The sequence below is a fragment of the Bubalus kerabau genome, chromosome 10 (assembly GCF_029407905.1).
Source record: "Bubalus kerabau isolate K-KA32 ecotype Philippines breed swamp buffalo chromosome 10, PCC_UOA_SB_1v2, whole genome shotgun sequence".
NCBI lineage: Eukaryota > Metazoa > Chordata > Mammalia > Artiodactyla > Bovidae > Bubalus > Bubalus kerabau.
In genome coordinates this window covers 69,970,647-69,995,425 of record NC_073633.1, presented here as the reverse complement: position 1 = coordinate 69,995,425, position 24,779 = coordinate 69,970,647, and the positions used below count along the sequence as shown (strand labels likewise).

At 40.7% G+C, this 24,779-nt stretch overlaps 1 protein-coding gene across 4 annotated transcripts; it reads left to right on the top strand.

Annotated features, from left to right (window-relative positions):
* The first annotated feature begins 4,196 nt into the window (after positions 1 to 4,196).
* Positions 4,197 to 24,542, top strand: AFG2B (AFG2 AAA ATPase homolog B). Of its 4 annotated transcripts, none has more exons than XR_008699416.1 (8): positions 4,197 to 5,355; positions 9,614 to 9,799; positions 14,469 to 14,627; positions 19,168 to 19,377; positions 20,305 to 20,529; positions 21,808 to 22,051; positions 22,686 to 22,811; positions 24,264 to 24,275. XR_008699416.1 is itself a non-coding variant. In XM_055538066.1 (8 exons), exons 1-8 carry the CDS (start codon positions 4,261 to 4,263, stop codon positions 24,429 to 24,431), a joined length of 2,304 nt encoding a protein of 767 aa, XP_055394041.1. In that variant the 5' UTR covers positions 4,197 to 4,260; the 3' UTR covers positions 24,432 to 24,542. The 4 variants fall into 4 exon arrangements, 1 of the variants encoding a protein (XP_055394041.1); XM_055538066.1 differs by having other exon boundaries at positions 21,808 to 21,942; positions 24,264 to 24,542; XR_008699418.1 differs by lacking the exon at positions 24,264 to 24,275 and having other exon boundaries at positions 20,305 to 20,497; positions 21,808 to 21,942; positions 22,686 to 22,810.
* The last annotated feature ends 237 nt before the right edge of the window (positions 24,543 to 24,779 follow it).

Sequence of the window (24,779 nt, the reverse complement as noted above, 5' to 3'; positions counted from 1 at the left end):
ACTGACCTTTTCCAGTCCTGTGGCCACTGCTGAGTTTTCCAAATTAGCTGGCATATTGAGTGCAGCACTTTCACAGCATCATCTTTTAGGATTTGAAATAGCTCAACTGGAATTCCATCAGCTCCACTAGCTTTGTTCATAGTGGTACTTCCTAAGGCCCACTTGACTTTACATTCCAGGATGTCTGGCTCTGGGTGAATGATCACACCATCATGATTATCTGGGTTGTGAAGATCTTTTTTGTATAGTTCTTCTGTGTATTCTTGCCACCTCTTCTTAATATCTTCTGTTTCTGTTAGGTCCATACCATTTCTGTCCTTTATCGAGCCCATCTTTGCATGAAATGTTCCCTTGGTATCTTTAATTTTCCTGAAGAGATCTCTAGTCTTTCCTATTCTATTGTTTTCCTCTATTTTTTTTTGCACTGATCACTGAGGAAGGCTTTCTTATCTCTCCTTGGTCTTCTTTGGAACTCTGCATTTAAATGGGTATACTGGAGATCAGTGGAGAAATAACTCTAAAAGAATGAAGGGATGGAGCCAAAGCAAAAAGAATACCCAGCTGTGGATGTGACAGGTGATAGAAGCAAGGTCCGATGCTGTAAAGAGCAATATTGCATAGGAACTTGGAATGTCAGGTCCATGAATCAAGGCAAATTGGAAGTGGTCAAACAAGAGATGGCAAGAGTGAATGTTGACATTCTAGGAATCAGCGAACTAAAATGGACTGGAATGGGTGAATTTAACGCAGATGACCATTATATCTACTAGTGTGGGCAGGAATCCCTCAGAAGAAATGGAGTAGCCATCATGGTCAACGAGAGTCCGAAATGCAGTACTTGGATGCAATCTCAAAAACGACAGAATGATCTCTGTTCGTTTCCAAGGCAAACCATTCAATATCACAGTAATCACAGTCTATGCCCCAACCAGTAACGCTGAAGAAGCTGAAGTTGAACGGCTCTTTGAAGACCTACAAGACCTTTTAGAACTAACACCCAAAGAAGATGTCCTTTTTCATTATAGGGGACTGGAATGCAAAAGTAGGAAGTCAAGAAACACTTGGAGTAACAGGCAAATTTGGCCTTGGAATACAGAATGAAGCAGGGCAAAGACTAATAGAGTTATGCCAAGAAAATGCACTGGTCATAACAAACACCCTCTTCCAACAACACAAGAGAAGACTCTATACATGGACATCACCAGATGGTCAACACCAAAATCAGATTGATTATATTCTTTGCAGCCAAAGATGGAGAAGCTCTATACAGTCAGCCAAAACAAGACCAGGAGCTGACTGTGGCTCAGACCATGAACTCCTTATTGCCAAATTCAGACTTAAATTGAAGAAAGTGGGGAAAACCACTAGACCATTCAGGTATGACCTAAATCAAATCCCTTATGATTATACAGTGGAAGTGAGAAATAGATTTAAGGGCCTAGATCTGATAGACAGAGTGCCTGATGAACTATGGACTGAGGTTCTTGACATTGTACAGGAGACAGGGATCAAGACCATCCCCATGGAAAAGAAATGCAAAAAAGCAAAATGGCTGTCTGGGGAGGCCTTACAAATAGCTGTGAAAAGAAGAGAAGTGAAAAGCAAAGGAGAAAAGGAAAGATATAAACATCTGAATGCAGAGTTCCAAAGAATATCAAGGAGAGATAAGAAAGCCTTCCTCAGTGATCAATGCAAAGAAATAGAGGAAAACAACAGAATGGGAAAGACTAGAGATCTCTCAAGAAAATCAGAGATACCAAAGGAACATTTCATGCAAAGATGGGCTTGATAAAGGACAGAAATGGTATGGACCTAACAGAAGCAGAAGATATCAAGAAGAGGTGGCAAGAATACACAGAAGAACTATACAAAAAAGATCTTCACGACCCAGATAATCACGATGGTATGATCACTGACCTAGAGCCAGACATCCTGGAATGTGAAGTCAAGTGGGCCTTAGAAAGCATCACTTCGAACAAAGCTAGTGGAGGTGATGGCATTCCAGTTGAGCTATTTCAAATCCTGAAAGATGATGCTGTGAAGTGCTGCACTCAATATGCCAGCAAATTGGAAAACTCAGCAGTGGCCACAGGACTGGAAAAGGTCAGTTTTCATTCCAATTCCAAAGAAATGCAATGCCAAAGAATGCTCAAACTACTGCACAATTGCACTCATCTCACACGCTAGTAAAGTAATGCTCAAAATTCTCCAAGCCAGGCTTGAGCAATATGTGAACTGTGAATTTCTTGATGTTCAAGCTGGTTTTAGAAAAGGCAGAGGAACCAGAGATCAAATTGCCAACATCCGCTGGATCATGGAAAAAGCAAGAGAGTTTCAGAAAAACTTCTATTTCTGCCTTATTGACTATGCCGAAGTCTTTGACCGTGTGGATCACAATAAACTGTGGAAAATTCTTCAAGAGATGGGAATACCAGACCACCTGATCTGTCTCTTGAGAAATTTGTATGCAGGTCAGGAAGCAACAGTTAGAACTGGACATGGAACAACAGACTGGTTCCAAATAGGAAAAGGAGTACATCAAGGCTGTATATTGTCACCCTGCTTATTTAACCTATATGCAGATTACATCATGAGAAACCCTGGGCTGGAAGAAGCACAGGCTGTAATCAAGATTGCCAGGAGAAATATCAATAACCTCAGATATGCAGATGACACCACCTTTATGGCAGAAAGTAAAGAGGAACTAAAAAGCCTCTTGATGAAAGTGAAAGAGGAGAGTGAAAAAGTTGGCTTAAAGCTCAACATTCAGAAAAAGAAGATCATGGCATCTGGTCCCATCACTTCATTGCAAATAGATGGGGAAACAGTGGAAACAGTGGCAGACTTTATTTTTGTGGGCTCCAAAATCACTGCAGATGGTGACTGCAGCCATGAAATTGAAAGACGCTTGCTCCTTGGAAGGAAAGTTATGATCAACCTAGATAGCATATTCAAAAGCAGAGACATTACTTTGCCAACAAAGTTTCGTCTAGTCAAGGCTATGGTTTTTCTGTGGTCATGTATGGATGTGAGAGTTGGAGTGTGAAGAAGGCTGAGCGATGAAGAATTGATGCTTTTGAACTGTAGTGTTGCAGAAGACTCTTGAGAGTCCCTTGGACTGCAAGAAAATGCAGCCAGTCCATTCTGAAGATCAGCCCTGGGATTTCTTTGGAAGGAATGATGCTAAAGCTGAAACTCCAGTACTTTGGCCACCTCATGCGAAGAGTTGACTCATTGGAAAAGACTCTGATGCTGGGAGGGATTGGGGGAAAGAGGAGAAGGGGACAACAGAGGATGAGATGGCTAAATGGCATCACTGACTCGATGGACGTGAGTCTGGGTGAACTCCGGGAGTTGGTGATGGACAGGGAGGCCTGGCTTGCTGCGATTCATGGGGTCGCAAAGAGTCAGACACGACTGAGCGATTGATCTGATCTGATCATTCCTTTTCTCCTTTTATTTTTGCTTCTCTTCTTTTCACAGCTATTTGTATGGTTTCCTCAGACAAAGCAAGAGTAAAGACAGAGACGTAGAGAACAGCTGTGTGGATACCAAGAGGGAAAGGTTGTGGCAGGAATTGGGAGATTGGGATTGCCATATATACACTATTCATGTTATATATAAAATAGATAACTAATGAGACCATACTGTATAGGGAACTCTACTAAATGCTCTGTGGTGACCTAAGTGGGAAGGAAATCCAAAAAAGAGGATATATGATTCACTTTGCTGTAGAGTAGAAACATTATAAAGCAACTGTACTCCAATAAAAATTTTTAGAAATTACAAAGCTGTTCTTGACAAGTCTGAATTTACAGTCTTTGTTCTTCAAAGAGAATAGAAAGCACTAGGATTAAGAGAAAGAAGAAAACAGGGTTTAATTGGTTTTTTCCCCATCTCAGGATCTCCTCTCAGTATAGTTTCCTGGTTCCTTTTAGGTTGTTCCAACCTAGGAGCTGGAAACAGACAGCAGAGGTCAGTAAGTGCTATGGACTCTAGAAGTTAGTCATAGTGTCTGCAAAGCTATAAAAAGGGCCGCAAGATTTTACCAAACCCAACACCGTGGCAAACTAGCTTGACGGTCCCATCATTGTCTAACTTAGTCTAACTTCCTATTGGTCCTTTCCACCTATCGGGAGACCCACATCAGCGGCTTCCCTGGCGCATGCGCATCACTTGCTTCCGGCCACGGTGTGCCGGTCTTTCCGGCCCGGTGGAATTCCTACACGATTTTCCTGGGTGTTGCGTCTTTCGTGAGAAATGGCTCCGGACTCGGGTTCCTTTCCGGAAGGACCTCCCTTAAAGCTGCTACCCGTAGATACTAGGGATCGAGGCACCCAGCGCTGTCGTCTGGGCCCTACCGCCCTCCGCGCCTTAGGCGCCCACCTGGGCTCGGCGGTGAAGATCTCGCTGCCTGACGGTGGCTCCTGCCTGTGCACCGCCTGGCCGCGGCGGGATGGAGCGGACGGCTTTGTGCAGCTGGACCCGCAGTGCACGAGCCCGGGGTCGGCAGTGGGGGCGCCGGGGTCTGGGGGGATTATTAACCTGAACCGACTCCGCTTAGTGCCCTGCCCGCCCCTTCGGCGCCTCGCGGTGTGGCCGGAGTTGAGGGAGCAAGCGGGCGCGTCCGGTGCCCCGAGTCCAGCCGCGGTGCTGGAGGCGGTGCAGGAGCTGCTGAGGAACCGTCCAGTCTCTCAGGGCCACGTGGTGGCCGCTCCTCCAGGCGCTCCGGGTCCAGTGGCCGCCCTGCACATCGTTAGCGGGGCGCCCAGCCCGAATCCGGCTGGGCTGGTCACCCCTCGCACCCACATCAGTCTGAGCGAGGTGCCTCCGTCGGAAGAGGAGCCGCAGCCCGAGGTGCCCCTGGGAGGCCTTTCGGAGGCGGCCGACTCGCTGCGGGAGCTCCTCCGCCTGCCGCTCCGCTACCCCCGCGCCTTGGCCTCGCTGGGGCTAGAAGTGCCACGCGGGGTGCTCTTGGCCGGCCCCCCGGGAGTGGGCAAGACCCAGCTAGTGCGGGCAGTGGCCCGGGAGACGGGCGCGGAGCTGCTGGCGGTGAGCGCCCCAGCGCTGCAGGGCGCCCGGCCCGGGGAGACGGAGGAAAATGTGCGGCGGATCTTCCAGCGCGCCCGGGAGCTGGCCAGCCGCCGTCCCACCCTCCTTTTCTTGGACGAGGTGGACGCCCTGTGTCCCCGGCGGGGCGGCCCACACCAAGCCCCCGAGAGCCGCGTGGTAGCCCAGGTGTTGACGCTGCTGGACGGCATCGGTGAGGACCGCGAGGTGGTGGTTGTGGGATCCACCAACCGGCCGGATGCTCTAGACCCAGCGCTGCGCAGACCTGGGAGGTTCGACCGAGAGGTAAATAAAGGCTCAGCCAGTTAGCTCATTGCCCCTGAACCCGGCCTCATCTGGCCCTGGTTGGCTGCCCCGAGGCGTTTCCCACTTAGCTTTGGAAGTCAAGGAGACTGGAGTGGGGCTTTTATTTAGATAACCCGTTCTCTGGTTTACAAATGATTTGCGAGCCAGGACCCTTTCCCTCCCAGAGTCAAATTGCTCTGAGAAGCCAGGGGGCCGTTTGGGATTGTTGTGCAGGCCCTGAGAATGAATACTGTTATCAATAGCGTTAGTTTTTAAGGACTACTACAAGCTATTAAACTCTTAGGATTTGGAATGAGAATCTAAAGTAGAAGGATAGCATCAAGAAACAAATGTGTTGAAATAAGAAAGAATGCTGGGAAGAACTAAAGCAAAGTAGACGTTAACTCTTCTATCTAGATTTATGCATTCCTTGTCTGAATGCCAGCATCCTGTACCACAGTTGTTTAGTTGCCAGGAAGATTGAATATTCAAAATATTCAGATATTCAAGTATTATTTTATAAACTTCAGGCCTAAATTGATTCTTGATTTCTGTTAGTTTGAATAGTGGTTGTAATATTTGAACTTTATGATAGAATTGTAAAGAGACAGCTGATAATTGCAGACCTTAGCATAATCTGTTTAGAACTTGAGTGGATTTCTTCTTCACACCATCTAATACCTGTCTGCTGAATAAGCTCCATAAGGGCAGGGACATAGACTTTCTGGTTTACTGGCACCTAGAATGTGATAACCCACTCCAGTGTTCTTGCCTGGAGAATCCCAGGGACGGGGGAGCCTGGTGGGCTGCCATCTATGGGGTCGCACAGAGTCGGACACGACTGAAGCAACTTAGCAGCAGCAGTAGCAGCAGAATGTGATAAGGGTCTCAAAAATAACAAAATAAAAACTTCCTGAAGTTGTTGCTGTTGTTCAGTCACTAAGTCATGTCTGACTCTTTGCAACTGCATGGACTGCAGCACACCAGGCTACCCTATCCTTCACTGTCTTCTGGAATTTGCTCAAACTCATGTCAGTGATCGGAGAAGGCAATGGCACTCCACTCCAGTACTCTTGCCTGGAAAATCCCATGGACGGAGGAGCCTGGTAGGCAGCAGTCCATGGGGTCTCTGAGGGTCGGACACGACTTCACGACTTCACTTTGACTTTTCACTTTAATGCATTGGAGAAGGTAATGGCAACCCACTCAGATGTTCTTGCCTGGAGAATCCCAGGGACGGGGGAGCCTGGTGGGCTGCCGTCTATGGGGTCGCACAGAGTCGGATACAACTGAAACAACTTAGCAGCAGCAGCAGCATGTCAGTGATGCTAAGTAATCATCTCATCCTCTCTTACTTCCTTCTCCTTTTGCCTCCAGTCTTTCCCAGCAGCAGGTTCTTTTCTAATGAGTCAGCTCTTTTTATCAGGTTGCCAAATTATTGGGGCTTCAGCGTCAGCATCAGTCCTTCCAGTGAATATTCAGGGTTGATTTCATTTAGAATTGATTGGTTTGATCTCATTGCAGTCCAGGGGACTGACTCTCAAGGGTCTTCTTCAGCGCCACAGTTCGAAAGCATCATTTCTTAGAAACTCAGCCTTCTTTATATGGTCCAACTCTCACTTCTGTACATGACTACTGGAAAACCATCAGTTCAGTTCAGTTCAGTCGCTCAGCCGTGTCTGACTCTTTGTGACCCCATGAATTGCAGCACACCAGGCTGCCCTGTATATCACCAAATCCAGGGGATCACTCAAACTCACGTCCATCGAATTGGTGATGCCATCCAGCCATCTCATCCTCTGTCGTCCCCTTCTCCTCCTGCCCCCAATCCCTCCCAGCATCAGAGTCTTTTTCAACGAGTCAACTCTTCGCATGAGGTGGCTGAAGTGTTGGAGTTTCAGCTTTAGCATCTTTCCTTCTAAAGAACACCCAGGGCTGATCTCCTCCAGAATGGACTGGTTGGATCTCCTTGCAGTTCAAGGGACTCTCAAGAGTCTTCTCCAACACCACAGTTCAAAAGCATCAATTCTTCAGTGCTCAGCTTTCTTCACAGTCCAACTCTCACATCCATACATGACCACTGGAAAAACCATAGGCTTGACTAGATGGACCTTTGTTGGCAAATTAATATCTCTGCTTTTGAATATGCTATCTAGGTTGGTCATAACTTTCCTTCCAAGGAGTAAGCGTCTTTCAATTTCATGGCTGCAGTCACCATCTGCAGTGATTTTGGAGACCAAAAAAGTAAAGTCTGACACTGTTTCCATTGTTTCCCCATCTATTCCCCATGAAGTGATGGGACCAGATGCCATGATCTTCATTTTCTGAATGTTGAGCTTTAAGCCAACTTTTTCACTCTCCTCTTTCACTTTCATCAAGAGGCTTTTAGTTTCTCTTCACTTTCTGCCATAAAGGTGGTGCCATCTGCATATTTGAGGTTATTGATATTTCTCCCGGCAATCTTGATTCCAGCTTGTGCTTCTTCCAGCCCAGTGTTTCTCATGATGTACTCTGCATATAAGTTAAATAAGCAGGGGGACAATATACAGCCTTGACGTACTCCTTTTCCTATTTGGAACCAGTTTGTTGTTCCATGTCCAGTTCTAACTTGCTTCCTGACCTGCATACAGGTTTCTCAAGAGGCAGGTCAGGTGGTCTGGTATTCCCATCTCTTTCAGAATTTTCCACAGTTTATTGTGATCCACACAGTCAAAGGCTTTGGCATAGTCAATAAGGCAGAAATAGAAGTTTTTCTGAAACTCTCTTGCTTTTTCCATGATCCAGCGGATGTTGGCAATTTGATCTCTGGTTCCTCTGCCTTTTCTAAAACCAGCTTGAACATCTGGTAGTTCACGGTTCACGTATTGCTGATGCCTGGCTTGGAGAATTTTGAGCATTACTTTACTAGTATGTGAGATGAGTGCAATTGTGCAGTAGTTTGAGCATTCTTTGGCATTGCATTTCTTTGGGATTGGAATGAAAACTGACCTTTTCCAGTCCTATGGCCACTGCTGAATTTTCCAAATTTGCTGGCATATTGAGTGCAGCACTTTCACAGCATCATCTTTCAGGATTTGGAATAGCTCCACTGGAATTCCATCACCTCCACTAGCTTTGTTCGTAGTGATGCTTTCTAAGGCCCACTTGACTTCGCATTCCCGGATGTCTGGCTCTAGGTGAGTGATCATACCATCGTGATTATCTGGGTCGTGAAGATCTTTTTTGTATAGTTCTTCTGTGTATTCTTGCCACCTCTTCTTGATATCTTCTGTTTCTGTTAGGTCCATACCATTTCTGTCCTTTATCAAGCCCATCTTTGCATGAAATGTTCCCTTGGTGTTTCTGATTTTCTTGAGAGATCTCTAGTCTTTCCCATTCTGTTGTTTTCCTCTATTTCTTTGCATTGATCACTGAGGAAGGCTTTCTTATCTCTCCTTGATATTCTTTGGAACTCTGCATTCAGATGTTTATATCTTTCCTTTTCTCCTTTGCTTTTCACTTCTCTTCTTTTCACAGCAATTTATAAGGCCTCCCCAGAGAGCCATTTTGCATTTTTTGCATTTCTTTTCCATGGGGATGGTCTTGATCCCTGTCTCCTGTACAGTGTCACAAACCTCAGTCCATAGTTCTTCAGGCACTCTGTCTATCAGATCTGGGCCCTTAAATCTATTTCTCACTTCCACTGTATAATCATAAGGGATTTGATTTAGGTCATACCTGAATGGTCTAGTGGTTTTCCCTACTTTCTTCAATTTAAGTCTGAATTTGGCAATAAGGAGTTCATGATCTGAGCCACAGTCAGCTCCCGGTCTTGTTTTTGCTGACTGTATATAGCTTTGACTATGTGGACCTTTGTCGGCAAAGTAATATCTCTGCTTTCTCATTTGCCATTTAGATTTTTGTCATAGCTTTCTTTCCAAGGAGCAAGCATCCTTTAATTTTGTGACTGCATTCACTGTCCACAGTGATTTTGGAGCCCAAGAAAATAAAATCTGTCACCGTTTGCACTTTTTCCCCTTCTATCTGCCATGAAGTGATGGGGCCGGATGCCATAATCTTAGTTTTTTGAATGTTGAGTTTCAAGCCAGCTTTTTCACTCTCGAAAGTAAGGATTTTCTCATAATCAGAATCTAAGATACATACTTAAGAGTACCTAGTAATAGTTCCAGATTTGTTCACTAAATTATTATACATATTTGTGAGGATAAAAAAAATATTTTTAAGCTGTAAATGTTTTCTTTTCTTGCTTTGCACATAGGTTGTCATTGGAACTCCCACTCTTAGACAAAGAAAGGCAATTCTACAAGTGATTACTTCAAAGATGCCTATCTCTGGTCAAGTTGATTTGAACCTCCTTGCAGAAATGACAGTTGGCTATGTTGGCGCAGACCTGACTGCACTCTGTAGGGAGGCTGCCATGCAGGCTCTGCTTCATAGTGAGAAGGTAAGAAGTATTGGTTTATGACTTATGTTAACCTTTTTATTAACGTAACAAGTTAATTTGGGGACTTAAAAAAGTGGTAAGTACCTTTTCTTAAAACTTTTGACACCTTGGACATCTGCTTCTTATATGTATTTTTACATCTGAATTCCATATATAAATAGTGTATGACTGAAAGTGGGGACAGAGAGCTGACTTCTCTAGGTCGGCCGAGGGCATGTCCCCATTCTCCCATACTAACTCTTTAGTGCTAAAGCCCAGTGCAATAAGGAAAAAGACACTGTGACCCCAGAAGGATCAAACATGTGTCTTTAAAATTTTTGTTTTATTTTGAATGTACTTCAGACTTAGAGAAAAGTTGCACAAATAGGACAAAGAATTTTTGCATTTTCTTCACCCAGATTCTTCAAATGTAACGTTTTACCCCCTTTGCTTTATCATACTCTCTTCATGTGTATGAATGTTTATGTATATATACTTATACTCTCAAATGCAGCCAAAATGCCCACATAGCTTTGAAAAGTTGAGTGTTTATTTCCTAAAATCAGACTAACCAATAGTACAAACAATAATCAAGATGAAGAAATTAATACCAACTTTTACTTAATCTATATAGACCTTATCCAAATCTCACCATTTGTCCCATTAATTTCCTTTGTAGCAAAAATTTTTAAAGGAAAAAAGAAAAAAAAATATTTTTTGATCCAGGATTACACATTGCATTTATTAGTTGTCATGGTTTCTTAATCTTTAATCTAGAAACTTCTTCAGTCTTTCTTTTATGACTTTAATTATTTTTAAGAGTACAGTTCAGTTGTTCTGTAGGATATTCCTCAGTGTAGGTTTGACTGATATTTTCTCATGATTTGATTCAGGTTTTGCATTTTTGGCAGAAATATTCCAGAAATGATACTGTGTTCTTCTCATTGTGTCTGTTAGGTAGAAATGATATATCTTTGTCCTGTTACTGATTTGGTATCTTAGATAAGGTGGTTATCTCTGAGATTCCCTATTGTTAAGATACTGTTTTTCCCTTTGTTATCAATATGCATCTTGTAGGGAAAAGAACCTTTTCTTACTCTGGAGAAGATTAAGTGCCTGGAATTTTACTTAAATTCATCTTTGACATTTAAATCCTTAATTCATGAGTGCCTTTTGAAAAAATAGTTGGGATATTAACTTAAATATAGTAGTTTTCAACACTATAGATTGGAAAATCTGTTCACTTTGTATGTAATAAGTCATCCTGAGTCCCTAAACTCCTCCAGAAAAAAATTAATTTCATTGTGCTAGGGGTTCTGTTGTAACACTTAAAATTGTCCTTTGATCTTACCCCTAATTTTGAGGGTTTTTTTTTTGTTTTTTTTTTTTTTAAACCATAAAAGGATGATTTATCCTAGATTTTGAAAACATTTTTACCTAATTAATTTATATCCTTCCTCATCTTCTTTTCCTTTATTTTTACTCTTACACTGAAGGTAGGGAAGGAATTACATGAACTTTAAGTCCTCATCTTTGGGGTTTAGAACCAGAAGTGCTTAAAGATTTAATGACAAGGCCCATGTGTGAAGATGTGAGAATATATGCCTCTTGAAGGGAGGACAAGAGTACAGGATGTGGGAACAGAGGTTTACATTTAGAATTCCCTCTGCTTTGAAGTTCCAGGTTTGACCTAAAGCACCTTGGCTTAGGTGTCCAGCCAGCTGCAATTGTCCTAGGGTGGAGCCCACTGCTACTTCAGGAGGGCCTGCCCAGGCATAGTTAGCACAGGTGATGGCTGAGTTCATGAACAACCAGGGGAAGTGGAAAAAAGAAAGGCGAAAAGGAAGAATGGATGGAGGCATCTGGGCAGGTACTGGTTCCATCTATTTCTTTTTCCATCTCCAGGCAGCTGAGGAGCTGTTGCTGCCTCTATTACAGGGCAGATGAGGACACATTAGAGTTTGTTCAGCTTTTTGTCAAGTATGTCTAGTAAAGCATTGGAAATACAGTTTAACACATAAACATATACACATGGAAGGGAAAGGATTTTATCTGCCTGAAAGGGTTATGAAAATCAAGTGAGTAATATATACACACTAATGATCTGGAAGTGTAAATGGGATTTTCAAATGTTAGTTGGTGTTCACCTAAAGTGTATTAGTATTCATTTACCCAATATCTGATACTGTTAGCTAGTAAAAAAAAAAGAAAAAAGATGCTATTTAAAAAAATTATTTAATAACATTCTTTGTGAGAAATTAAACAAGATAAAAATTGTCTGGAAGCTCATCTCCCAGAGATTATAATTATTAACATTTTTAGGAACACTGTTAAGAATAGCTCTGTATATACATATTCACTTATTTAATCTTACATAAATGGGATAAAATAGTTTGTTACTGAAAATGGGAATTTTGGGACAACTAAATATTCAGAATTTGATGTAAGGGTAAATACTTAAATATAATACAGATATTACAAATAGAAATATGAATTTTTAATAGCCAAAAAGAAGATAGTTGACTGATTTGAGCATTTTAGAATGGCAAAACAATACTATTTTTAAAAAAGATGACAAGTTCAAAAGCAAAACAATACTATAAACAAAGGCAAGGACACGAGACAGACTGGGAAAAATACTTCCAGCCCATGACAAAAGACCAATTTCCTTAGTATGGTAAGAAGTCTTACAAAGCAATAAGACCAATCTGAGAGAAAATGTGTAGTAAAATATGAACTGATGAACTGGTAGTTGACAGTGAAAGGATTACAAATGACTAATAAACATGAAAAATCCCCAACTTTCTTTAAAGATTAGTCTTTTTTGATTCTTTCTCTTTTAAAAACTTATTTTGAAATAAAACTTCAGGGAAAAAATTTTAAAAATTAAACAAAACTTCTAGGAGAGTTGAAGGTAGAGAACTCCTGCTAATTCCTTTATCCAAACTGACAAGTTTTTAGCATTTTGCCATATTAGCTTTATCCTCCTCTGTTTTCTCTCATCTCTTTGTCTCTCTGTATATATACAGTTGATTTTTGAGCAACATGGGTTTGCACTGCTCTAGTTCACTTCTACATAGATATTTTTTGATAGTAAATCCTGCAAGTAGTGCACGATCCAGGACTGGCTGAACCCACGGATGTGGGGAACAACGGATTTGTTGGGCTTCCTCTACTTAAATGCGGATTAACCTCCATGATGTTCAACGGTCAACTGTATACATGTACACATTCTTTTTTTTTCTGAATCATTTGAAAATGGGTTGCATGCATCTTAACCTGTTATCTCTTAATATTTTAGTGTCCATTTCCTATGAACGAGTATGTATAATCTCATTATATTCAGGAAATTTAACACTGATCAAAATGTTGTCAGATCTACAGTCCCTATTCTGATTTTGCTGGCTGTTTCGTTTTGTAGCACCCTTTTCCTTCAGTGTAGAATTTAGTCTAGGATAATGTATTATGTCTAGTTCTTGGTTTTCTTTAATTTTGAACATTTCCATAGCACTTTCTCGGGTGTGTGCACGACATCTTGACATTGACATGTTTAAAGATTTAAAGTCAGTGATGTTATAGAGCATCTATCAGTTTGGGTGTATCTGTTTCCTCCTAGTTAGGTTCAGGTTATGCAAGCCCGATAGGAACACTGCATTGAATGTTAGTGTGTCCTCCCGAGGATGTCATTTGTGGAGACGTAGCGTGACCACCTGCTCCTCACTGGAGGTGCCTCTCGTGGGTGGCTGGTGCGATCAACTAGTCAAGTGTTGGTCCAGTTTGTCTGCTTTGGAGTTGTTATTTTCCCCCTTGCAACTAATAAGAAATCTGTGAGGAGACCCTCTAAGACAATGCAGGCATCCTGTTCCGCGTCAGACTTTCTCTCCCCTAGATTGCCATCCACTGATGATTCTTGCCTCAAATAGCCATTACTGTAATGGTTGCAAAATTTATTTTCTAATTCCATTATTCCTTTTATCTCACTCTTGATTCAAGAAACTTAATTATCACAATAGTAAACACCATGTCCTCTGTCACAATGGCAGACATTTAAGGTTTGGTCATGTCCAGTGTTAGAGAGGTGTGGGGAAAACAGCTTCATATTATTGATACAGCTTGGAGCACATTTTAATAGTAGCTGTGAAAATTGTAAGTGTGCATACTCTTAAGCACAGTAATTCTATTTTGAGGAAAGTCTTATATAAAATACTTGAACATGTGTACAAAGACATTCAGTTGCAGCTTTGTGTTTAGTACCAAAAGACTGGAAAACCTCTGTTCAACAGAAGGGTGTCATTAAAATACTCATGCAATATTATGCAGTTGTCAGAAAGAATGAGGTATTATTGTATTCGTGGACATGAAAAGATTCCTGAGAGATGAAAAAGTACAAAGTAATGTGTACGGTATGGTCCCATTTGTGTCTCTCTTTGAAAGGATATGCATATGTCATAAACATACTGGAAGAATACACAGGAGACTGTTGACATTCTCTGGGGATGAAGATTGGTGGGAGTTGGGGAGACATTTAACTTTTTCATACCATGTATTATAAATTTCTTTATAGTGACAAAAAAATAGATGTATAAATTCAAATGAGGATCACAATAAAAAAGTAATCATGTTTGTGTGCCACAAAAAAGGCCCACCTGATTTTTGGTTTGATTTCGCTTTTTGGGGTGGATTACTTCAGAACCAGGACAATCCGACGATTGATGAAACTGACTTCCTTGAAGCTTTTAAAAAGATCCAACCCTCATCATTTCGAAGTGTCATTGGACTGACAGACATCAAACCTATTGGCTGGGAGCAAATTGGTGGCCTTGAAGATGTAAAACTGAAATTAAAGCAGGTGAGATAGAGACTCTGCTTAAGCCAGTAGAGTATCATGGTCTAAGTGTAATGCATTTGTGGTGTAAACAAGTGGCACTGAAACTTACGGATGCTTTTACTAATGCAAAGCTAACATCCGGATCTAATGATCGCTTTTCCGTCCTTGTTTAACTGGACTCTGCAGACCTCAAATGCCATTTTTCATACTTTGTTTCTTCACCTTTTTGTTTAGTTTTTGCTCCAAAGAGTTTCTAATTTAGATGAAGGATCAGTAAACTCTTTCTGTGGAGGACCAGAGAGTAAATAATTTAGGTTTTATGATCTCTGTTGCAGTCATTCAACTCTGCTATCACAGCACAAAAGCAATCATATGTAATGAGTATTTGTGTTCTGATGAGATTTTATTTATAGACACTGAAGTCATAATTTTCACACCACAGAATATTCTTTTTTTTTTTTTAACATTTAAACATGTAAAATTGATTCTTAAATCATAGACTGTGTAAATACAAATTCTTCATTCATAGGCCTGAATTTACCCCGAGACTGGTAAAAACACAAATTTATAATTAACAGTCACTTTGGCCTGAGTAGTTACTTGATACTGATTCTCACAGTAGCTGTTGAGGGTCACAGCTCACCGGATTTTCTTACCTGCACTGCAGTTCCAGAAATTAATTTTTCCAATTCCCCTTTGGGTGATCCTGCCATAAGAAAGTAGTTTCTCAAATCGAGCACACACAAGACTAATTTGTAAGTATCCATTATAATTTATTTATCTTAACTAGGAGCTGTATCTACAGTGAACCCTGGAATCCTTGTATCCATGGATAGGCACATTTTGTTGTTGTTGCTAAGTCATTAAGTCAATTCTGACTCTTTGTGACCCCACAGATTCAAGCACACCAGGCTCCTGTGTCCTCCACCATCCCCTAGAGTTTGCTCAAATTCATGTCCATTGAGTCGATGTTCCTCTCTAACCACCTCATCCTCTGTCACCCCCTTTTCCTCCTGCCCGCCCTCTTTCCCAGCATCAGGGTCTTCTAGTGAGTCGGTTGTTTGCATCAGGTGGCCAAAGTCTTGAAGCTTCGGCTTTAGCAACAGTCCTTCCAGTGAATATTCAGGGTTGATTTCCTTTAGGATTGACTGGTTTGATCTTCTTCCAGTCCAAGGGACTCTGAAGAGTCTTCTCCAGCACCACAATTTGAAAGCACCCGTTTTTTGACACTCAGCTTTATGGTCCAACTCTCAAATCTGTACACAACTGTTGGGGAAAACCACAGCTTTGACTATCCAGACATTTGTCAGCTGAGAGATATCTCTGCTTTTTAATAGATATCTAAGTTTGTCATAGCTTTCCTTTCCAGGAGCAAGTGTCTTTTAAGTCATGGCCTCAGTCATTGTCCACAGTGATTTTGGAAGCCCAAGAAAATAAAATCTGCCACTGTTTCCACTTTTTCCCTTCCTATTTGCCATGAAGTGATGGGGCCAGATGCCATGATCTTAGTTTTTTGAATGTTGAGTTCTAAACCAGCTTTTTCACTCTCCTCTTTCACCCTCATCAAGAGGCTCTTTAGTTCCTCTTGACTTTTTGCCTTTAGAGTGGTATCATCTGCATATCTGAGGTTGTTGATATTTCTCCCAGTAATCTTTATACATATTTATATGTGTGTATGTATATATGTGTGTGTGTGTGTGTGTGTGTGTGTGTATGTATGTATGTATTTGACTGTGTTGGGTCTTAGTTGCATCATACAGGACCTTCCATCTTCATTGTGGCATGTGGGATCTAGTTCCCTGACCATGGATTGAACCTAGGGCCCCTGCCTCGGGAGTGTGGAGTCTTAACCACTGAACGTCAGGGGTATCCCTCTCCCGGTGGTCTTGATTCCATCTTGGGTTTCATCCAGCCCAGCATTTCACATGATGTACTCTGCATAGAAGTTAAATAAGCATAGTGACAATATATAGTCTTGTACACCTTTCCCAATTTTGAACCAGTCAGTTTTTCCATGTCCAGTTATAACTGTTGCTTCTTGACCTGCATACAGATTTCTCAGGAGGCAGGTTAGGTGGTCTCATATTCCCATCTCTTTCAGAATTTTCCACAGTTTGTTGTGATCCACACAATCAAAGGCTTTAGCATAGTCAATGAAGCAGAAGTAAATGTTCTTCTGGAATTCCTTTGGTTTCTCCATGATCCAACAACTGTTAGCAATTTGATCTCTGATTTCTTCTGCCTCTTTGAAATCAAGTTTGTATGTCTAGTCACTTTAGCCAACTGAAGTCTAGGTTGAAGGATTTTGAGCATAACCCTGCAAGTACGTGAAATGATGCAATTGTATGATAATTTGAACGTTCTTTGGCATTGCCCTTCTTTGGGATTGGAATGAAAATTGACCTTTTCCAGTCTTGTGGCCACTGCTGAGTCTTCCAAATTTGCTGACACTTTGAGTGCAGCATTTTAACAGCATCGTCTTTTAGGGCTTGAAATAGCTCAGCTGGAATTCCGTCACGGCCACTAGCTTTGTTTATAGTAATGCTTTGTAAGGCCCACTTGACTTCATACTCTAGGATGTCCAGCTCTAGATGAATGACCACACCATCCTGGTTATCTGGTTCATTAAGACTTTTTTGTACAGTTCTTCTGTGTATTCTTGCCACCTCTTCATCTATTCTGCTTCTGTTAGGTCCTTAACCATTTCTATCCCTTATCGTGCACATCCTTACATGAAATGTTCCCTTGATATCTCCTATTTTCTTAAAGCACATTTAAATACGCTCTAATTTTTTTATATGCTCTCATTTAATCTTCACAAAATAGCCATACTTTCCTGTGAGACACACGGTCTTCCTTTAGCTCTGAGATGTTAGGCTTTCCTACCTTTTTGAGCACTCCTCTCCCTTACTTTAAATGTTAATTCTCCAAGCTCCCAAGAGTCCTCTTTTTGCATTTTCTAAGTGAGTCCTTCATCTCTCATCTCCTGAAGCATGTCCCAGGCTTCAGCTGTCTCCTGAAAGCAGCTAACTCAGAAATCTTTATATCCAGTGCAGATAGTTCTTTTGACCATCAAAACTACTTAACTCCCTGCCTACTAAATAACTTCCAGGGATCTCGGATTCAGCATGGCATGTCCAGAGTTCAACTTACCAATTCCATCTCTATAGCTGGATTCCCTCTCCCAGTGAAGACAGCCAGTTGCCCCATCCCCTAAGTCAGAGACCTGTCTTCTAAATGGATGTCATGTTGCATGTCATGTACCTTCCCCTCTGGACTTCCCCCCTGCATAAAGCACACTTACACTGTATGTTTCAAGTCCATCCCACACACATGATCTCTGCTGCCTGTGACACATCCAGCCTTATTATTTTTGTAGTCTGAGTCATTGCACTCATTGACCACTGCTAAGTGGTTTCCTTCCCTCTGGTTTCATTTCCTTCTAGTTCATTCTCCATACTGCTTCCTCATATGTTGACTAAAACTGTGAAGGCCCAGTGTGATCTGACTCCTACTTCCATTTCAGCTCCATCACTCCTTGCCTCCCATGTCCTCCACTCTGTTCTGCTTACCACTGGGAGATGGATGGTTTGATGTGTCTCTGTATATATTTGTTCCTTGTCCACGGAATGCCCTACTCTGGCCTGGTTGGTAGTTTTTAAGCCTGTCTCCCCGATTACAATAGGAGTTTCTAGTACGGGGATCTTGTCTTTTTTTGTAGAGGCAATGTATCAGTAGTTAAGAACTCATGCTCTTGACCTACACTATCTGGGATTAGTCTTAGTTCTGCTACCTCACTCACAATAAAGTAATAAGGCCTGGGCAAGTTACTTTACTTTTTAAGCCTGAGTTTCTGCATCTCTGAAATTATGATAACAAAACCATCTACCTCAGAGGTGTTGAGGATTTATTTATAATTCGGCTAACATTTAATGAGTGCCTACTTTGTGAAGGTGTCATTCTAGGTGATGGGGATTTAGAGGTGAACTTTGCCTGCATTCCAGCAAGAGCAGAATGACAAATTCAACAAGGGAATACAGTAATTTCAGATAGCAAATGAGTTAGTGCTCCAAAAATAAAAAATGGATAGTAGCATAGAGTGCCTAGGAGGAGGAAGGTCTGTTTTAACTACAGTGGTTAGGGAATACCTCTCCAAGGAAATGACTGTTGAGTGGAGACCTGAGTGATGCAGAATAGCAAATAAAGATCGCAAGGGAGTGTTCAAGCAGAGAGGCTAGCAGGTAAAGGCCCTGAGATGGGAACAAACTGTGGGGTGTTCGGGTGATGGGTTATGTTAGGCCTTGTAAGCAGTGATAAGTTAGGAGTTTGGATTTGAATATTGTAATTCTGACAAAAAGTCATTGAAAGATTTTAAGCAGGAAGTGATGTGACCTCACTTATGTCATAAGCTCACTGGCTGCTGTGTGGAGATTGGACCCCATATCCAGCTCATAGCAGGTAGCTGAAGATTGTTGAATGAATTTATTGAATTTTTTTTTTTCCACATTATACTAAAACAACTGTCTCCTTTTGTGTCCTGTCTCTTTTTGCGTTCTTTTAGAGCATTGAATGGCCTCTGAAATTCCCTCGGGAATTTGTTAGGCTGGGCCTGACACAACCAAAGGGAGTTCTCCTATATGGGCCCCCTGGGTGCGCCAAAACCACACTGGTGAGGGCCCTGGCCACGAGCTGTTGTTGCTCTTTCATTTCAGTGAGCGGAGCTGATCTCTTCTCGCCTTTTGTTGGAGATTCAGAGAAAATCTTGTCTCAGGTTGGTTGGTTTATTTTCCCTCATGTAGTTAAGTTTACTTTTGAATTTTTGTTTCATGCCTTAAGGATAAACCTTATTTTTTTAAATGTAACTGGCTATTGTTCCTGTTAAGAATGTTATACCTGTTTGTGTGTAGAAAACTTAGAAAATATAGAAAAGTATAAATAGGAAATCCTCCACAGTCTCTCTACTTACTGTTAACATTTGGGTGAATTTTCTTTGTCGTTTTGTTTCCTTAGGCAGGGGAGTGAGTAGATATTATATTATATATGTATATCCACTCATTATAGATATATATATATATATATATATACACACACACACCTATCCACTCATTATATTTATGTACTATCCACTCATTTTATATATATATATATATACACACACATATATATATACATATATATATATATCCGGGCTTCCTTCATAGCTCAGTCGGTAACGAATCTACCTGCAATGCAGGAGACCTGGGTTCAGTTCCTGGGTCGGGAAGATCCCCTGGAGAAGGAAATGGCAACCCACTCTAGTATTCTTGCTTGGAGAATCCCATGGACAAAGGAGCCTGGCAGGCTACATACAGTCCATGGGGTCACAAGAGTCGGACACAATTGAGTGACTATACCACCAAACCACCATATATATATCCATTCACATATATATACATATACATACATATATATCTCTATTGTGATTTAGCTTAGTGTTACCACTTTTAAAATTCAGTAATATTAAATGTTTTTTGAAAATCAGATTTTTAACCCCTGTATAATACTGTTCTTTATTTTATTTGTTCATTCCCCAGTTCTTAGACATTTAGAATCTTTCTTTTTATATTTTAAAAATTATAAATAGTAATGCAGAAAGCATTCATTCATATGAATAAGGCATGATGTATAGCCTTTTAATATTTCCACTTTTGAACAAAAGGTATTTCGACAAGCAAGAGCAAATACACCAGCAATTGTGTTTTTGGATGAGATTGATTCAATCTTGGGCTCTCGATCAATCAGCAGAACAGAATGTAATGTTCAAGATCGTGTTCTTTCTGTTCTCCTAAATGAATTAGATGGTGTTGGATTGAAGACTATAGAGAGAAGAGGAAGTAAATCAGATCAACATGGTAAATGCAAGCAGCTGGAAAAAAATGAAGAGGTATTTATTAGCCAGGATACACCAAAAATCCAGGCCAACAATAAATAGACTGCATCTATACTATCTTTTCCTATGCTGGATTCATCTCATAGATTTATATAATTTCAGTTTGACTATTAGGATTTTTACAGAGCTGGTAAAATTATGATTTAGCTGGGAAGATAAGGCAAATTTTATAATAAAGTATCTTAGATATGTGTGAATGTGAATTTTTTCCTAAGATTAGAAATGTAACTGCATATTGCTAGTGGAGAGGGGAGTTTCTTATTTCTATATCCTCATAAACTAGTGTTTTATGTGAAATGAAAGAAAACAGACTATTATTTCCAATAATCAGTAATTAAAAACTTCCAGTTTTGTTGAGGTTTCCTTGGTTCTAATGCAGTTAAAGTGACCTTTGGAGATCCTGTTCCTTCCAAAGCTTTTGTTTCTTCTTGGTGTTTCTTGTTTCCCATTTCTTAAATTGTTCCATAGAAAGAGAATCTTATAGCTCCTTAGGAAGATATGCCACTAGAATTTGAAGGGACCCATGAGGTGTTCTAATCAGTTCTCATAAAGCAGGAATTCCTTCTATAGCCTCTGACAGGTGTATACCCAGTCTCTGCTAAAATACTTGCAGATACAGGGAACTCATTGCTTTGAGAGATCACATTACTGGAAAACTGATCTGAAAATTAAGTTCAACAATTCTGAATGCTTAGCATGTGTAAGGCCTTGCTGTGGCAGCTCTTAGATACATTTTTTTAAATCTTCATCCTGGATTTATATATACGCAACTTATATTAGTTGTCATATTTTTGCCTCTGTAAAGAAAAAAGCAAAAAAAGAGGTAAAATAAATCTCCCTCCTCAAGAACATGAGAGCCAAGACTTTTCTTAGGTATACTATGTGCTAGTCAGATGCTTCTGTCTTTTCAAGTCATGCATTTAAGTTGTAATCACTCGCTGTGGCTCAGATGCATTCAGGTCAGCAGATAGATATTCTCTGCTGTGGTGTAGAGCTTTTTTCATCAGTTCTCACATTGAGAGATGCCCCACTGGGGTTGATCACTCCCTTCACCGTGTGCATGTTGTATAGCTCTTTGATTAATAATTTGTTTCTAGGGTGCCTTGATACTGAAAAGGTGGTCTGGATAGGAAATGTAAGCATTCTAGTCTGAAGAGAACAGTATTCTCCTATTTAAAAACAAATGGACCTGCTGATTTGTAATTAAAAAAAAAATACATTTACTAATTAACAACTTATTGATGTTACTTTATGTTGTATATATTTCCTCAGCTAGAGTTTCAAGAAATTTTCAATAGCAACGTCATGGTTGTTGCAGCAACAAATAGACCTGATGTGTTAGATGATGCCTTGTTACGGCCTGGAAGACTAGATAAGATTATTTATATTCCGCCTCCAGATGAAAAGGTAATCACTGTGCACATTTACTCTGTGTGAGCATTCCTAATAACACATCAGTGTCTGAGCTCTAAGAAGACGGCAGAGTTGAGTTCCTGACTGGATGTAAGTGTACATGGTATGTGTCCTATATGGATTCTGTGTTTTTCCTTATCTAATGGCTCATCATAAATTATCATTTTCATCTGCTTTTGTTGGATACTCTGGCCCTGTTTTCAGAGAAACATAAGCCTAAAAAATGGTAGTAATTTCAGCTTTGTGGAAGAGACTCAAAATACTGAGTTTATTTTGAGTCTCCTCAAAATTATTTTGCAGCTAGAAGGGAAGAATCCTAAAGCGTTAAAGCGTTTTGGTGATTATCTGGGTGAGCACCCTTATTTTACAGTGGAGAAATCTGAGCTTACAGAGATTATATAATGTATCCACAGCCAAAGGATCAGTAAACCGTTTGTCCTTCACATCCAGAGCCACTGGCAGTGAGTGGTGAAAGACACAGAAAATGCATTCTTTATCAGATTTTGAAGGGATGAAAACATTTTTTTAATCTATTTTACTTTTTAAAAATTATAAAAATATTAAAAATTTATCTTGATGTCACATTTACTTTCTTACCTCTTAAGAAAAAGTGATTCTTATTTTTTAATTCTTAAATATATATACTTTCTCTGTAATATAGAAAATTCTATGTGTTTTAATATAACATTATGTCAAACATTAAGCTTCTAAACATATTATGTTTTATTTTGTTCCAGGGAAGGCTTTCTATTCTGAAAGTCTGTACAAAAAACATGCCAATGGGGCCTGATGTTTCCTTAGAAAAGGTAGCAGCAGAAACCTGTTTTTTCTCTGGAGCTGATCTTGGAAACCTCTGCAAAGAAGTAAGTTAATGAATTAGTGAAGAAAATTTACACATTTCTGCATTTATTCAGCTCTTCATTCACTTGGCAGTATTTACTGAAAGGGAGGCACCATGGGAGGTGAAACTAGCCGCTCTGGTTCCTTACCTTCTCTTTAGGGCTTAAGGGTTGATGGGGCAGGGGGTGGTGCCGAGAGGTGATACTGAATTTAAAAATGTAGTGAGTCGGGGAAGTTTAGGGTGCTAGGAAGAATACAATCCAGACTTGAAAATAACAGAAGGTTTTCTGAGAGAAGGTGTGTGTACATTGCAAGTGGAAGGATGATTAGGGAGTTAGCCAGTCTGTGGGAGAGAAGGGGAGTGTTTGAGGCACAGGGAATAAAACGTGAAGATGATTGGAGGTGAGGGGATGACATTATTGAAGGGATGGCCAGTGGCCGGCTCACACAGGTCCCTGTAAGGCACTCTAAACTTTATCTTGAGGGCAGAAAAAAGGTCAGCCACTGTAGGTTTTTCCTTAGCAAAAACTAGTGAAAATGAGAGGATACTGCCCACTGAATTAACATACAGTGAACACACTTGTATAACTACCACTTGGGTCAAGAAAGAATGTCATCAGCATGCCAGAAGCTTTTCTGACTCTGTGCGACCCCATAGACGGCAGCCCACCAGGCTTCCCCGTCCCTCTATCACAAAAGAACCACTGTCCTGATTTCTAGCACTGGGGAGATGACTTTTGCTGCTTTTGCACTTTATATTAATGGAACCATATGGTATGCTTTTCTGTCTGCTTCTTTAACTCAAGATTATGTCTGTGAAGTTCTTTCGTGCTTTTGTGTGTAACAGTGAAACTGTTAATTGTTCAGTCACGTCCAACTCTTTACGATCCCATAGACTGTAGCCCGCCAGGCTCCTCTGTCCATGGAATTCTCTAGGCAAGAATACTGGAGTGGGTTATTCTTTTCTCCAGGGGATTTTCCTGACCCAGGGAGTGAACCCTGGTCTCCTGCACTGCAGGCAGATTTTTTATCGTTTGAGCCACCAGGGAAGCCTGTGTATAACCGTGGTTTGTTCATTTTCTGTTTCTTTATGATCAGTGCTGTGTCCTGTTTAAAAACTCCTACTCTGAGATCAGGAATACAGTCGCTCATCCGTTTTTTTCTTTTTTTTTTTATATTGGAGTATAGTTGATCTCATCTATACTCCAATATAGTTGTTCTGCACTCTGCTCCACCCCCCTGACACCCCGCCCCCCGCCCCCGCATTTAAGGCTAGAATGTAATGTAGAAGGAAAGTTGGTCCACTGAGAAGACTTAATCACTTTAACTTTTTAGCTTAATATTTTTATTGCCAGGAATATTGAAATTCTGTGAAGTGAGACTGAGATTTTGATGTTCAGATTTTAAAGTATTACCATATATCATAAAACAACAGTGAAGCATATTTATTATTTCCTATTGTTTGTCTTTTATAGGCCGCCTTGCTGGCTCTGCAAGAAAATGGACTGGAAGCGACCACAGTGAAACAAGAGCACTTTCTAGAATCACTTAAGACTGTAAAACCGTCCTTAAGTCATAAGGATTTGACTTTATATAAAAACTTATTTCAGAAAAAAGAATTTTCTATCTTAGAAGATATTTAAAAATTATTTTACATATCTGCTCAAGGCTTAATTGAAATGTGAATATGCACTATGATTTGCAACTTAACTTTGTGTGTATTATTTCCTATAAATAAAAAAACTTGTGCCTGATAGGCTAAGATTTCATACAGAAAAGTTAAAAGAATAAGGCACTCATATACTTTTAACTCAGATTCACCATTTTTTTTTTTTTTTTGGCTGTGCCAGGTCTTAGTTGTGGCATGTGGAATCTAGTTCCCTGACCAGGAATTGAACCTGGGGAGCTCGGATTCTTAACCACTGGGCCACTGGAAGTTCCTCTAGATTCATCAGTTTTTACCATTTTGCCACATTTATCTCCTCTCTCTC